Source organism: Monodelphis domestica, chromosome 2, assembly GCF_027887165.1.
Source record: "Monodelphis domestica isolate mMonDom1 chromosome 2, mMonDom1.pri, whole genome shotgun sequence".
Classification (NCBI taxonomy): domain Eukaryota; kingdom Metazoa; phylum Chordata; class Mammalia; order Didelphimorphia; family Didelphidae; genus Monodelphis; species Monodelphis domestica.
The window spans coordinates 438,741,437-438,755,493 of NC_077228.1; the positions used below are offsets into that span (position 1 = coordinate 438,741,437).

Below are 14,057 nucleotides of genomic sequence, written 5' to 3' on the forward strand. Positions count from 1 at the left end.
GGTTCCTTATGAGTAAAAAGGACCCCTAGAAAAGGGCAGCCCTCAGTGATTAGGACAGCCTGAATGAGGTTTTTTTACTAAATTTTATGTCATTGTACATACTTTTATCCATCTTTTTCTGTAATTCCACAAGGCAGGAATAGATATGAATTTATAGAAGTATGATTTTGCCACATCACTGGATGTAGGTGGTAACTATTCCTTCCCACAAGCCTTTTTTTTTCCTCTCTCTCTAAGCTCTTGCTTTTTAAATACTCTTATTCTTCTGATAACAGAAGGGAGAGCACTATATAATTTTTTTGCCTTAAATTCTTTTTTTTCTTTTAAATTATCTCTTTTTTTGACACCTTCCTGGACACCTGATTATGTTCAGGAATCTTTTCTAAGAGCATGTACTGGGCTTGATATCTGTGAGCAACTATAACCAGTTTGTGGGGGAGAGGAAGATGTTGAGAGGGCACCAGAAAAGCAGTTGAATTCATAATGGGTTTTTATCAATATATGCAACATATATTCAGAATTATAAACTCCAAGTCCATGAATCCCCAGGCATTCCCAAATCAATCTGGCTGGCTGACTTAGTTGGCGAGCATGGAATTAATGAGACTATCGGATTGATGATTATAGGTCAGTCAGTTTTGCTTTTTTTCATAGATCAGCTCAGGCCAGACATCTCAAAATAGGAAACCAAGCAACTCCTAGACTATATTTCAGGCAAACCTCTCCACTTCTTATTCCCCAAAGAGGGCATTCTTTCCTTATCTCTGCCTTATCACTAAATTCTCCTGATTTGGAGTATTAACAATAGGGAACATCTAACTAGCATTTGAAGGTTTGCACAGGGGTACATGTATTGCCTCCTTTTATCATCACAACAACCCTAGTAAGTGGATGCTATTATAAAATCCCCCCTATTTTACTGCTCAGGAAACTGAGTCAATCAGAGGTAAAGTGACTTGCCTTCAATCACACACCTAATATCTGACGTCACATTTAAAATCATCTTTCTGATGCCAGGTCCAGCACAGTGCCCACCCTGGCACATCGTCCTGCCCTCAGCATCTTAGGATCCCCTAGCTCCCTTCCATGCTCTCTACCCTCCTTAAAGCCTTTCTTGATCCTCCCAACTGTTTTGTGTGTTCTTGTATTTATTGTATCTTTTACCCATGGGAGAATGTTAGCTCTTGAGGAGCAAGAATACCAACCACCTGGTAGTAAAAACTGCCTATGTCCAAGGGTGGTTGTGATGATCAAATATTGTAATAGTGGTAAAACTTCCCAAAACTTAAAGCATTATGTAAATGCCAATGGTTATTATTATTTATTATTGCCTTTGTTTTCTAGTACCCACTTCAATGTCTTATACAAAATGGGTGTTGTATTGTTTATGTTGAGACCTTTTTTTAACTTTAATTTTTATATTTTTCCATGTTTACATGATTCGTTTTCTTTCCCTTCCCTCCACCCTCCTAGAGCCAACATGCAATTCCACTGGGTTATAGAAATGTTATCATTTTACCTATTTCCATATTCATTTTTGCTATAGAGTAATCTTTTAAAGCCCAAACCCTCATACACAAACAAGTGATAAGTCATATGCTTTTCTTTTTTGTTTCTACTTGGGACCATTTTTTAAAACGATTATTCAGAGCATTTAATTTATGGGTAAAAACATTTTAATTAGTTGTCAATAATAATCAGTGCACATTTATTAAGCACCTATTATGCACCAGACATTGTGCTAAGCTCTGGAGATACAACAACAAAGTAAAAGACAGTCCCTGCCCTCAAGGGGCTTAAAATGAAACTTAAAAGCCAGATCATCAGTAAGTTTCCCTTCTTTTTTTAACTTAACTTTTTGATTTATTCCATTTCTGTTTTTATTAAAAAATGATTTATTAAGTTGCCAAATAACATTAAACCAATTAAAGTCACATTGAATAGATAGATTGCCAGGACTTGGAGGCAAGGAGGTCCTAGCTTTAAATCTAGCCTCAGATACTTCCTAGCCTTGAGACCATGGGCAAGTTACTTAACCCCCATTGCCAGCCCTTATTTAACACTTGGAACCAACACTTTGATCAATTCTGTGACAGATGGGGAAAGGTTTAAAAGAATCAAGTAAGGAAACATTTGGAATCATCTCTCTTAGAGAACAGCCTTACTGGTCAAGAGTAGCAGAGGCTTTTTTGTGGTTATGTTTTGTTTTGTTCTGTTTTTCTAATGTGTCTTGTACTCATCATATGCACATCTTCTCAAGCAGCTTATATTTTCCCCCAAGGTCCATCACCCTTCACACTGCCTCTGTATCCATCCAAGCTCTATCACTGAATCCATCCCCAAGTTCCCTTCACATTACCATGAACAAACATGATGCAAAGCTTGCTCCAAAAACATAAGGACAGAAATAGAGCTTTCTTTCTCTGCCATTTCAGTTATTGCATGTCATGTAGCTAGCTGGCTATTAAGAGACGAGGCTTGCAAATAGCTTTGTACCCAGTTCAGAAAATCAATAGTATAAAAATAACATATAACAAAAGTTTGCTTCTAAGTGCAGCTAGAGTTTCAGGTTGGTACCGAGAAGTCAACTGACCCTACAAATGTGGCTGAAATTATATTCATTTGTAATACTATTTCCTACTATTATTTCTTTGCAAATATAAAATATTTTACTAGAGGACCTTTTTCAAAGATCTCCATTTTCAGAGGTGTTGGATACATTCTGGTGATGAACTTCTCCAAATTAAGTGAGTCTAATCCTCACATGACAGCCATCCAGGCCATCACTGGCCTCATGTGGGAGTCATTCCAGCTTAGTAGAACCTGCCAGAGTTTGTTCTGTTGCCTAGCCCTAAGGAACACAGGGAAGGATGCTGAGCCTTGGACACAAGGCTTTCAGCAGTAGCTGAAAGCTCAATTAGATTTTCAGGGACTAGAAAAAACCCATTTTGTAGCACTTTTTCCACTTGAGGATCCAGAGAAATACATCTGTCGTTTTTCATAACAAATCAAAAACCTCAACTCTCCAGCACTTTATGGAAATATAGTGGGTCTAGATGGCCAAGTTGTCTGGATACCTGAAGATTAACTGTTTAAAGTACCAAATAGATATGTGTTCTTTAATTGCCATTTGTATGGAAATCTTCCAAAATGTGCCAGAGTCCTTAGTGCGATCTTTTTAAAAATTTTATATTTTATTTTCTCAATTGCATGTAGTAATAATCTTTTATATACACATTTCTAAAATAATATCTAAATCGTCTCCTCTTCCCTCCCCGCTCCCTGAGATGGTAAGCAATTTAATCCAAGTTATACCTGTATGATCTTGCAAAGCATATTGGTCATATTGTAGGAGAATATATAAAACCAAATTCCAAAAATAAAGACACACAAAGTGAAAAATCATATGCTTCAATACGCATTCAGATTCCCTCAGTTATTTTTCTGGAGATTAATAATATTCTTTGTCATAAGTCTCAAAACTGTCTTGGATCATTATATTGCTCAGAATAGTAAAGCATTTTACAGTTGATCATCATATAATATTGCTGTTACCATGTACAGTGTTTTTATGGTTCTACTCACTTCACTCTGCATCAGTTCATATAGATCTTTCCAGATTTTTTCTGAAATCATCCTGCACATCATTTAACACAATAGTATATCATAATCATATACCACAACTTGTTCAGGTATTCCCCATCAGATGGACATCCCCTCAATTTCCAATTCTTTGCTACCACAAAAAGAAGTGCTATAAATATTTTTGTACAAATAGGTCTGAGCCTTGGACACATATTGCTGAAAGCTCATTGAGATTTACTGTGTTATGGGCTCCAGGGAAGAAGAGCAGAAAAGGCTAGGCAATGGATTTTAAGTGACTTCCCTAGTGTCAAACAGTTAGGAAGTATCTGAGACCAGATTTTAACCCAGGACCTCCTGTCCCTACATCTGGCTCTCAATCCACTGAGCCACCAAACTGTATTCAGCATCTATTTACTCTTAAAAACAAAAGTATGTTGAACAGAACCTTTAATGATTGTTTTTTAATTCATCAGTCACTGCACTACATTTTTATTAAGGCTATTTGCCCATGAAGTTTAGATTGCTATTTTTTAAATAGTTTCTCTTTCTTCCAAATCTGTCAGATGCCATTTCTCATTAATGAGAAGGGAAGGTCACTAGGGAGGGTTCTCTTCTCCTCTTCTAATTTTTATTTCTTAATTGATTTTTATGGGGTTGGAATCCAGAAAATTTGGTTTGTTAGGGTCACATATGGAACAGAGACGCTGAATAAGAAGCCTTCCTGTGAGTCAAAGACTTGTGCTTTATTTAGTTCATGGACTTGGCCATGTGGCAGGACCATTTTTTCTTATTCTTTGGGTTCTTGTCGGTGACAAGGTGACAGATGGGTAAGGCTGAACTTTGCATTCACATAGGTCCCTAACATATACAAGTATGTATGTGTTTAACATGCTTTACCATAATTACATAATTTTTGAAATAACGTGATAGTTGATGATCACACAGAGAAGGCCCACAATATAAAGATAGAATTTTGATCCTGAAATTAATTTTCAATTAGCTTAAATAAAAGATGTATAAATTAATAGACTGTCATTAAGAATTCTTTCATGTCAAGAAGGGGAAAGGGTCTCAGGAGAATGTTTAGGGGAGCAGTGAAATCAAGGGGGAAAGCTAAGGGGAAATGTGAAGACACCGAGGACAGCCTCAGAGTAGTTGTCCCATGTCCTGCAATTGGGTTGAGGAGAGATGGAAAGGCATGATGACATCGTCATCATCAAGGTGTGGTTCCTCCTGGATACGTAGACCTCTGTCCACAACTCAGGATGTGAGGAGTGAGAAGAGGCAAGTGAGCCCACTGAGAAAAAGAGCAAAAACAGGAGGACCTTGGAGCTGGGCTTGGTGTGAGTCCTCTGAAAAAGAGGAAGCACACATCCTCCTTCTTTCACCATGTTGGCACCCTTGTGGCTCCTCCCTTGTAATGGCTCTCCCATCTGAGCAAGGAGAGCGAGTTAGAAATTATGGAAAAGGAGGGGGGAAATAAATAAGGAATTTAAGGTTTTGAAAACACACAAAGCTATAGAATTCCCTAAATGTTCACAAAGAAGGAATTGGTGAGCTTCATTATTTCTTAGAGGTTGCAATAATTATATCTGGTGCTTTATCATCTGATTTTATGGGTAAGGCCACTGGGATGTGTGTAGAAAACATATTTGTGACTAGTAGATGGGTTGGTGCCAAATGAAAAAATACTTAATAAGAGTAATAATTAAGTGTCCTATAGTCTCCAAATTAATAGATTTCAACTTTCCCAATGAATATTTTCACAAGTTGCAAGATTAAATTTCTGTTTGCTTTTTGTTTAGGTAACTACTCGAGACCTCCAACATATAGTGGAGTGCCCAGTGCAAGCTACAGTGGCCCAGGGCCTGGCATGGGCATCAATGCCAATAACCAGATGCATGGACAAGGGCCAAGCCAGCCATGTGGGACCATGCCCCTGGGACGGATGCCATCAACGGGGATGCAGAGCAGGCCATTTCCTGGAAACATGAGCAGTATGACACCCAATTCTCCTGGCATGGCTCAGCAAGGAGGGCCCGGAATGGGCCCCCCAATGCCAACTGTGAATCGTAAGGCACAGGAGGCCGCAGCTGCAGTCATGCAAGCTGCTGCAAACTCAGCTCAAAGCAGGTATGCCTTACATCAAAAATACATATTTTTTAAAGGGATGGGAGATGTATTTGTATAATTTCCCAAGATTACAGTATAGTTTTAATTAAATATAATTTATTTGCATCTTCTGACTTCAAACTTAGTTTGAAACATAAAGGGTTAGTGAAATAAATGATAGACTACTTTCTACACTTAAAAAAAAAAAGGAAAAGCATAGTGGTTGGCAAGTATCAGGGTAGACATAGACAGTTCCATACAATTTTTCTGAAATTCATCAGTAAGCAGCAAAACCAGAAGCAGCTGCTGAGAGAGTGGACTTTGTAGCTAAGTGGGATTCCATTTTTAAATTATGAATTTAAAATAGGAAATATTGAAGACTTAAGAAAATGTAACCTAAATGAATGAACCTTCATTTCTTCCCCTTTTCTACAAATACACACACATATACACACACTCATTCATATACACACCACAAGACCTTTATGAAATGGAGAACTTATGTGTGTGCGGTATGTGTGTATATGTTTGTCTTTGTGTAAACGTGCAAAGTTAATATATTTTGTATTTTCTGTTCTTTTTGTTTAACCAACCATACCTCTCAATCCACTCAATCCCAAATGTAATTGAACAAAAATAATCTTTTAGCTTTGATTCCTTTTTTAAAAAACCTTGCTTTGTAAATAAAGTAAAAATTCTAGAAATTATTTTACTCTAGTATAAGTAATATACTTTTAAAACATAGCACGTCTTAATGTTTGAACCAAATTTAAAACTGTACTAAGACTTTTGGAACACCTTCTATATATTTGATTTTGATAAAATGTAAATTTAAGTTTTAAACGATGACCACCCTTCAAAAAAGGAGGTCATTGAGAGGTATGTGCCTGAACTACATACTTAGGGCAAAAAAATAAGAAAAAGATGTTTCTGATTGCTATTGAAGACAAATAGGCTCTAATTTGTTTTTTTAATATATTACTTTGTTACTTTTCTTCTAAAGTGTGCCACTTTAGGAGTGTAGGGACCCCTGATGTCATGCTGTTTGCCTCAAATGATAAATTTCCCTTCAAGAACTATTATAATAGCTCATCTGTTTTTATCTACATTATTATTATTTAAACTCTACTGGATCCAAGAAGTTTTCCTCTGAAGCTATGGGTTTTAGAGGTTCTTTCGGTTAGGTTTTCAATGAGAAGTCTGATTTGATTGATCCAGTTAATGTTGAGGACTAAAGTATTGTTAAGTATTGTTACCCATTACTACAAATCAAGAAAAAAATTTTCCCTTTTTTGAGTGATAGTGGATGTAGAGAGCCAAAACATCTTTAAAATTATTAAAAAGAAAGTAATTGAATTCACTAAACATGAAACATTGAATAGTGATCTGCCTGATTCTTCAGTAATTGGGAAACCACTAGAAGGATGGTATGTCTATCTTAGATTTAAAAAATTAAAACATGAATTCATTCCCATCTCCAACACTTTCCCTCTTGAATCAGTTTATATTTATGTATACATATATGTATGTATATAATAATATGCTCCCTCCTAAGCCAATTTATATATGTGTGTACATGAGTAAACACATACCTTAGTATTTGCTTTCAATTTATATCTTTGGTTTGTTAAGAAATATATATTTTCATTACCTGTTTCCGATTTTATTAATCCAGGAACCAGAAATGGATTACATAAACGGTAATTTAACAGGCCCTTAAAGTGTTTAATAAAAAAAAAAACAGAATAACTATTTTCTTTAGGCCAACTTCTGTCCAGTTTTGTGGTGCAAAATACCATTTGAATTCTGCAAACCTTCCACACTTGAAAGATGGAAGACATGTAGCGGACAGGGTGATTCTTACATGTGCTTCAGAATAAATCCAAAGAGGCTGTTCTTCTGTTCTACTTTAGGCCACCATACATTAGGTCGCCTGCTTATCCCAGCCAGTCTGGGGCTGGCGGACGTCCCATGTTTTCTTCCCAGCACCCCAACTATGGCAACGCTCAGGCTCCCATGATGCACCAGCCTGACCAGTACGGGTAGGTAGTAACATAAACTGGACTTGCTGTGGGACCTTTGCAGTATTTTTGGGGGTGGTTGGGTTTTTTTACATTCCCTTTTAAAATTGTATATAACATGCCATATGGCTGCTGAAGAAATGTCAATTCCCCCTCCCCCAAGTGAAAAGATTTTAAAAGAAATGCATCATAGAGGGGGCTGTCTTTTTGTTTTGTTTTGATTATTTTTGGTTTTTGTTTTAGTTTTTCATTCCTACTAACAGTTCTGTAACAGTATGGTGAAATAGCTGCATGCCACCCACCCCCACATAGATACATACTACTGCCCTTGCACGGCTTTTGGCATGGCTACTTCTTTCTTGTGCCTGAAAGGGAAATGAAGAATTTTATCATGGAAAAGAAATTAAATCACCCAGTCCAGGCATCATTTTTACCCCCATTGTTGTCATTGTTTTGTCTAGGAAATGTGCTGTGCGACTTTGTTATCATTAGTGTGTTATTATCATTTCTACCATTGCAGTGAACCCCTCCTACTCTCATCATTTAATTCAGAGTTCAACTGTCCTGTTTGACAAGAGACTTAGTGTGGTAGAGATGACAAAAGTTATTAATGGGCCTTATCAGGGGTTTCATTATATCATCTCAAGCAAATGTCTGTTCTGAAGATTTTTGTTAATTTTCCCCTCCCGAGGAGATTTTAAACCTGCTGAAATAACCAGGGAGGGGAGGAAAAACAACTCACAAAACACCATTAACATTTTCCTTTCTAACCAAATCCTTCACATTCTAAGTCCTCTTCTGCCATATTATTATCAGTTACAATCCAAGAATTATATATAGCATAATTTTTCTTGGGAAACTAGCAGCAATTTTTATTGCTCCTTCCTCTCATTTCTTTTTCTACGAGCAGATAACTAGAATATCAGGCAATGTCTCCTTTATAGCCTGCAAGATATTTACCAAATCATTAACTAATTAGAAATTTGTGATTTTTGCAGATAGCCTAGATAGGATTATTCCTTATATAGGAAGTCGTGTTCAATGGTCATTTTAAAGATAATGGGAGAGGAGGACCTCAGTGATTGGTGGGTGAAATTCTTTAACCAATCTTATTTATGCTCAGTTTATCTCTTGACACTTGTCAGAAATACTTCGTGGAGACTATTTTCAAAGTTTTGCATTTAGGTTCCATTTGAAGGCAAATTACTTTCAAAATAAATGAATTGCAAAATTATGTTCTGAATTCTCAAAATATCTCTAAATGAAAACCATACCAAAAAAAGACACAAAATTCATTTTAACACACAAAATTATAGTAAGAAAATTTTGTTTCTTGTAGTAGTACCCTTAAAGGTCAACCCCTGAGTCAGTAAGAAAAAACCAGTGGGGGAGGGGGGAGCATTTATCATCAGCTACTAATCCATAGGATCTGTCTTTTACCAACTCAGGAGTCCCATTTAGACTCACAAAGCTGGTTTGGGTGTGCCTTGCCAAGCCACATTAAGCAGCTGTGTAAAATGAATTTAAATGGCATGCATCAGAGTAAAATCATTTCCACTGGGGCAGAAAATCAATGTTAGCTAACCAGAGCTGGAAGAACAAGATCTGAGTTTCAGCAGGCTATCTCCAGGTATAGTCCTTAGAATAGAACTATCTCCAGCTTAATTAAAAATGAGAAAAAGGACAATTCTTGGAAAAGCTTCCAGGTAATCATCCAAATATATGCCTAATAGAAGCATATAATCCTTTGCTTGACCTCTCAGTGCTGTGGGTTTTTCTTTTTTGGACTTCAGATCCTTTTCCTTCCTTTCCCCTTATGCTTCATCCGTTACACACATACACTGTTTGCTATCACTCTTTAAAATATGTATTTGATGGCCTCTATTGGACTGTGCTTTCAGAAATTTAGATTTTTTAAGGAAAGACTGCTTTTCCTATTTAACAACCTAATAAGGCCAGCCCTTTCAAAAACTACCCTTCTGTTGACACTCATACACATACAAGAAGTCTGCTTATACAAAGGAAACTTAACTGGAAAAGCCAGTTTTACCCAATTCTAGTTCTTTTTGGTCAAAGTAGAAGAATTACAAGCTTTTCAGAAACTCCACATTTGGAACGCTTGTCATAATGGCTCTTCCTCGAGTCTGAATCCCAAAGGGGCTTGCAGCAGCAGCACATGAAACAATTGAAAAAGAGACAAATGAGTGACGAAGGTGGAGAGTGGGCCTGTGCATGTATGGACGTCTGCAATTAGACGGAAACAGAAAGCTCCCTATAAAAATGAAATATTGTGGCAATTATGCTTCAGACTTTCTCAGCTAGTTGGGTATAAGGCACCATAAAGGAAAAACACATAAACTTAACACGTTTACGCAAGCAATTTTAGTAAATGCATTACCAGGAGTGGACGCCATGTAGGGATAACCCCCTCCTCACCGTGTTGAGAGGGTTTAGGTACTTTTTTGTGGCTTTTTCCCCCCTCTCTATTTTGAGGTAGCAATAAACTCATAATTTATAGCTTCTACTATGAATCGAGTGGAATTTTGGTTTTCAGAGCCATGACATTGCATCTGGTCATAAAAATGCTCTCTTTATGGATATTGCAAATAAATAGCTATTTTGTTCCCATTTTTACCTAGAAGATGAATTACTAATTTCCACATTAATTGCATGGCTTGAGTTAATTTAAACACATGGGAAACAGACTCTAGACCCTATCACTATTGTAGAACACCAGGAAAATTTGTGTTCTGACCTTTGTTCATTATGTCACACCAAACCTGCATTATAGGGGTTATCTGCTAGGTACCAGGTCACGCTTGTTGTTTAGTCATTTCAGTCATGTCTGACTGTGTGACCCCTTCTGGGTTTTCTTGGCAGAGATCCTGTAGTGCTTTGCCATTTCCTTCTCCAATTCATTTTATAGATGAGGAAACTATAGCAAGTGGTGTTAAATGACTTTACTCAGGGTCACTCAGCTAGTAAATACCTGAGTCCAGATTTAAACTCAGGACACTATCCACTGGACCATCTAGTTGCCCTTCTGAGCACATTACCTCTACATAATACAAATTAATGAAGATCTCAACGATTAGAAATCTGCTTATACCACTGATCCTATCTAGGGGTTTAACATTTTACCCTCTTCTCAGAGAACTCCAGAGTTTGAATTTGATTTCCATCAAGGTTCTAAAAGTAGACCTTGTTAGAAAATAGTACTAAAACCTCATCATTCCCAGCCAATAAATCTGAATTCTTTGCATTGCTCAAATGTGCTTGCCAGTTTAGCTGCACCCTAGAAGGAAATGATGGCTCTGTAGATTCTGATTCAGATCACTCTGTGTAGTGTAGACACTTTGCATCTGGAACCCATCATCTTGTGAGATGAAATGCTGTGATTGTGGAGTTACTGCCACTCAAATGTGTTTGGATTCTTTGCTCCCCCTTCGTCTCCTTATTCATCTTAATTGGGAGTGCAAACATATCTTTAAAAATCTTCATTGTTGTGTCTGGCTATTACATAAGAATTTGGTCTCTGAAGAGACTGAGTGGCTGCAGTTACTCACCAGAAAGACAATCTTACATTTGGGAACTCTTCCTCTATGAAGAAGAAAATGTCTGGGGACTCTGGGGTGTTCCGAATGACAGATGGAAAACAACTACCTGAGAGTGATGCAAATTGTATACTACACCGTGCTTGCTTTTAGCCCAGAGGCCAAGCATCCCCTTCTTCCTGAGTCTGAGTGACTCTTCAGTAGAAAGAGCATTTTGGTGAAAGAGAGGGAGCTGCTATGAAGAATCATACATAAATGTAGGGAGGAGATTACAACGAGATCTGCCTCCATAATTATGAATTTATTTCTTAGGAATTGAACTGTATTTTTAAATTTTAGGGACATGGCTAATACAGTGTCCTGGAGGTTTTCCTGCATCTAGACATCCACATGTTTGTCCTGTTTTAAAAACATAAAGAACAAGGGCATTTAGGTGGTTCAGTGGTTAGAAAGCCAAGCCTGGAGATGAGGTCTGGGTTCCAATGTGGTCTCAGACACTTCATAGCAATGTGACCCTGGGCAAGTTGCTTCTCTCCCATTGCCTAGCCCTTACTTTGTTTCCCCTGGTAAAAAACAAAACAAAGCAAATAACTCAACCAACTTTCTACCCAGAAAATAGGCCTTAATTTTATAATTTATAGTTTTCCTAAATCATAGCAGGTGCCTTACTCCTGAAATAATCTCATTTTTAACAGATAAAATATTTTTTAAATTTCTTCCACATACACAAGTTGTTAAGATTTCATATATATATATATATATATATATATAATAGTAGGTGGTTGTGAGGATTTGGGGTACAATTAACTAGGTCCTCTGACCTCTTCAGCCAAGGAAACAATTTCCATATACTTTGTGATGGGAACAGCAAAGGCAGAGGCATGGGGTATTACAGAGGAAATAATTTCATGATTATGTAAAAGTAAATGAGTAGTTTCCTTCCATTCAACAAAACGAATTTTTTTTGTTAATACAGAAGCATGCTAGTAAATCTTGTTGTCTACACAAGGTTGCTTATGTCTTTGTCTTGCACACATATATTATACTGATACACATATTTCACACACACGCACAAATCTTTCATCAGGCTTTCTTCAGTGTTGTGCATTTATAATTCATACCCCACATTGTTGGTGCCAGCAAAGCACTCTTTCCATATTATTTTCTCCTTGGCCAAGATAATGCAGTATTGCTGATGGACTAGGAGCCACTGGCAAGGAAATATATTAATGGAGACAGTGCATTAAAATGTCAAAGGGAAAGGGGTAAAAAAAAAATCTTCAAAACATTTCAAGCCCTAGTTAGAGCTAGTTTTTCCCATAATGGGTCCACATGCTCAGAGAACAGTGAGTGTTTGCATTGCTTAAGAGATTAACCCTCTCTTGGAGTATTCAATTCTAAAATGATAGTGATTGGGAGTAGCTAGATGGCTTAGTGGGTTGAGAGCCAGGCACTGAGGTAAAAAGTCCTGGGTTCAAATGTGTCCTCAGCCACTGCCTTGCTGTGTGACTCTGGGGAAATGACTTAACCCCCTTTGCCTAGCCCTTACTACTCTTCTGCCCTGGAACCAATATATACTATTGTCTAAGGCAGAAGGTAAGAGCTTTTAAATAAAACAAAAATTATAGTTATTTTTGAAAAAGGTAGCAAAAGTCACTGTTGCAAAGATAAAAGAAGAGAAAGATCTCCATCAAACCTCATTTCATTTCTAGACCTGAATGCATTCCTATATTCCTACTTTCATTTTGAGACCTTTAAAGTTTAGAATCTTGAAAGATATTACTAACCCTGTCACCAATTGGGTTAGTGCAAGACCTATGTGTTATCATGCACTTAATTTGTCTGGAGTGTTCCTGGACTTTGTAACCATTCCATCATTTTGCAGAAGGGAACACAAAAACTTTCCATCCACCATTTACTATTTATTAAATGCTTATTGTGTGCCAAGCACCTTTGGTCCTGACTAACTAGAGTGTTTGCAAAATGTCAGCAGAGACCACATAACTTCCCACCTCTGCCTGCAACAGGTGCATAGCCACAGTCTCTCTCTCTCTCTCTCTCTCTCTCTCTCTCTTTCTCTCTCTCTCTCTCTCTCTCTCTCTCTCACACACACACACACACACACACACACACACACACACACACATACATACATATATATGTATATATATCCTGAGAAGAGACTTTTCAGAGAGAAGGAACAGAAGGGAGAGACCGGCCTCTTGAGGGCACAACAAATAACCTTTGAGTCTACAGAACACCAATTCTCTGCTAGACTGTGACTTCTTAGACATTTTAACTAATAGGTTTCTATCTGAGACGGTTTTGGACTTAAGGGCGGGAGTTTTTCTCCCTCTAATGGTGAATAATAAAATATGTTGTGAATGTGACTCGAGTGCTTTTGAATATATAGAGAATTGGAGCCAGCCATCAGAGCTTTTCTAGTATAAAGATTTTCTCAGGTCTCTGCATGGAGATTCAGGCTAATGAACAGAAGAAAATCCCCAAAGACACTACAGGCACTTTTTGCTACTAGTACCCAGATACAGGAGCATCTGTTTTAAAATTCTGAACCTGATCGTGTCTTTTAAGTGGTAGGATACAAATTAGAGAATTACTAAATTCATTTATTTGTGAACCAACCCATCAAAATAATACTAAAGTATTCATTGGAATATTACTGTGTGAAAAAGTATCATAGGAAATAAAATGAATTTTAATACATGCACCAGGATGCTCATCATTCTAAAAGTCCTCTAAATAAGAAAAAATTTTCAGAATGCTC

At 37.2% G+C, this 14,057-nt stretch overlaps 1 protein-coding gene across 12 annotated transcripts in view; it reads left to right on the forward strand.

The window, feature by feature from the left end:
* The window catches only part of ARID1B (AT-rich interaction domain 1B), a 557,650-nt gene that overhangs the window by 487,560 nt on the left and 56,033 nt on the right, over positions 1 to 14,057 (forward strand). For 7 of the 12 annotated variants that reach the window (XM_056818980.1, XM_056818986.1, XM_056818987.1 and 4 more), the window contains one exon: positions 5,391 to 5,718. In XM_056818980.1, coding sequence (XP_056674958.1) covers positions 5,391 to 5,718 — 328 coding nt within the window. Of the gene's footprint in view, positions 1 to 5,390; positions 5,719 to 7,610; positions 7,740 to 14,057 lie in introns of all 12 variants that reach the window. The other 5 variants (XM_056818981.1, XM_056818978.1, XM_056818984.1 and 2 more) reach the window with 1 other exon arrangement.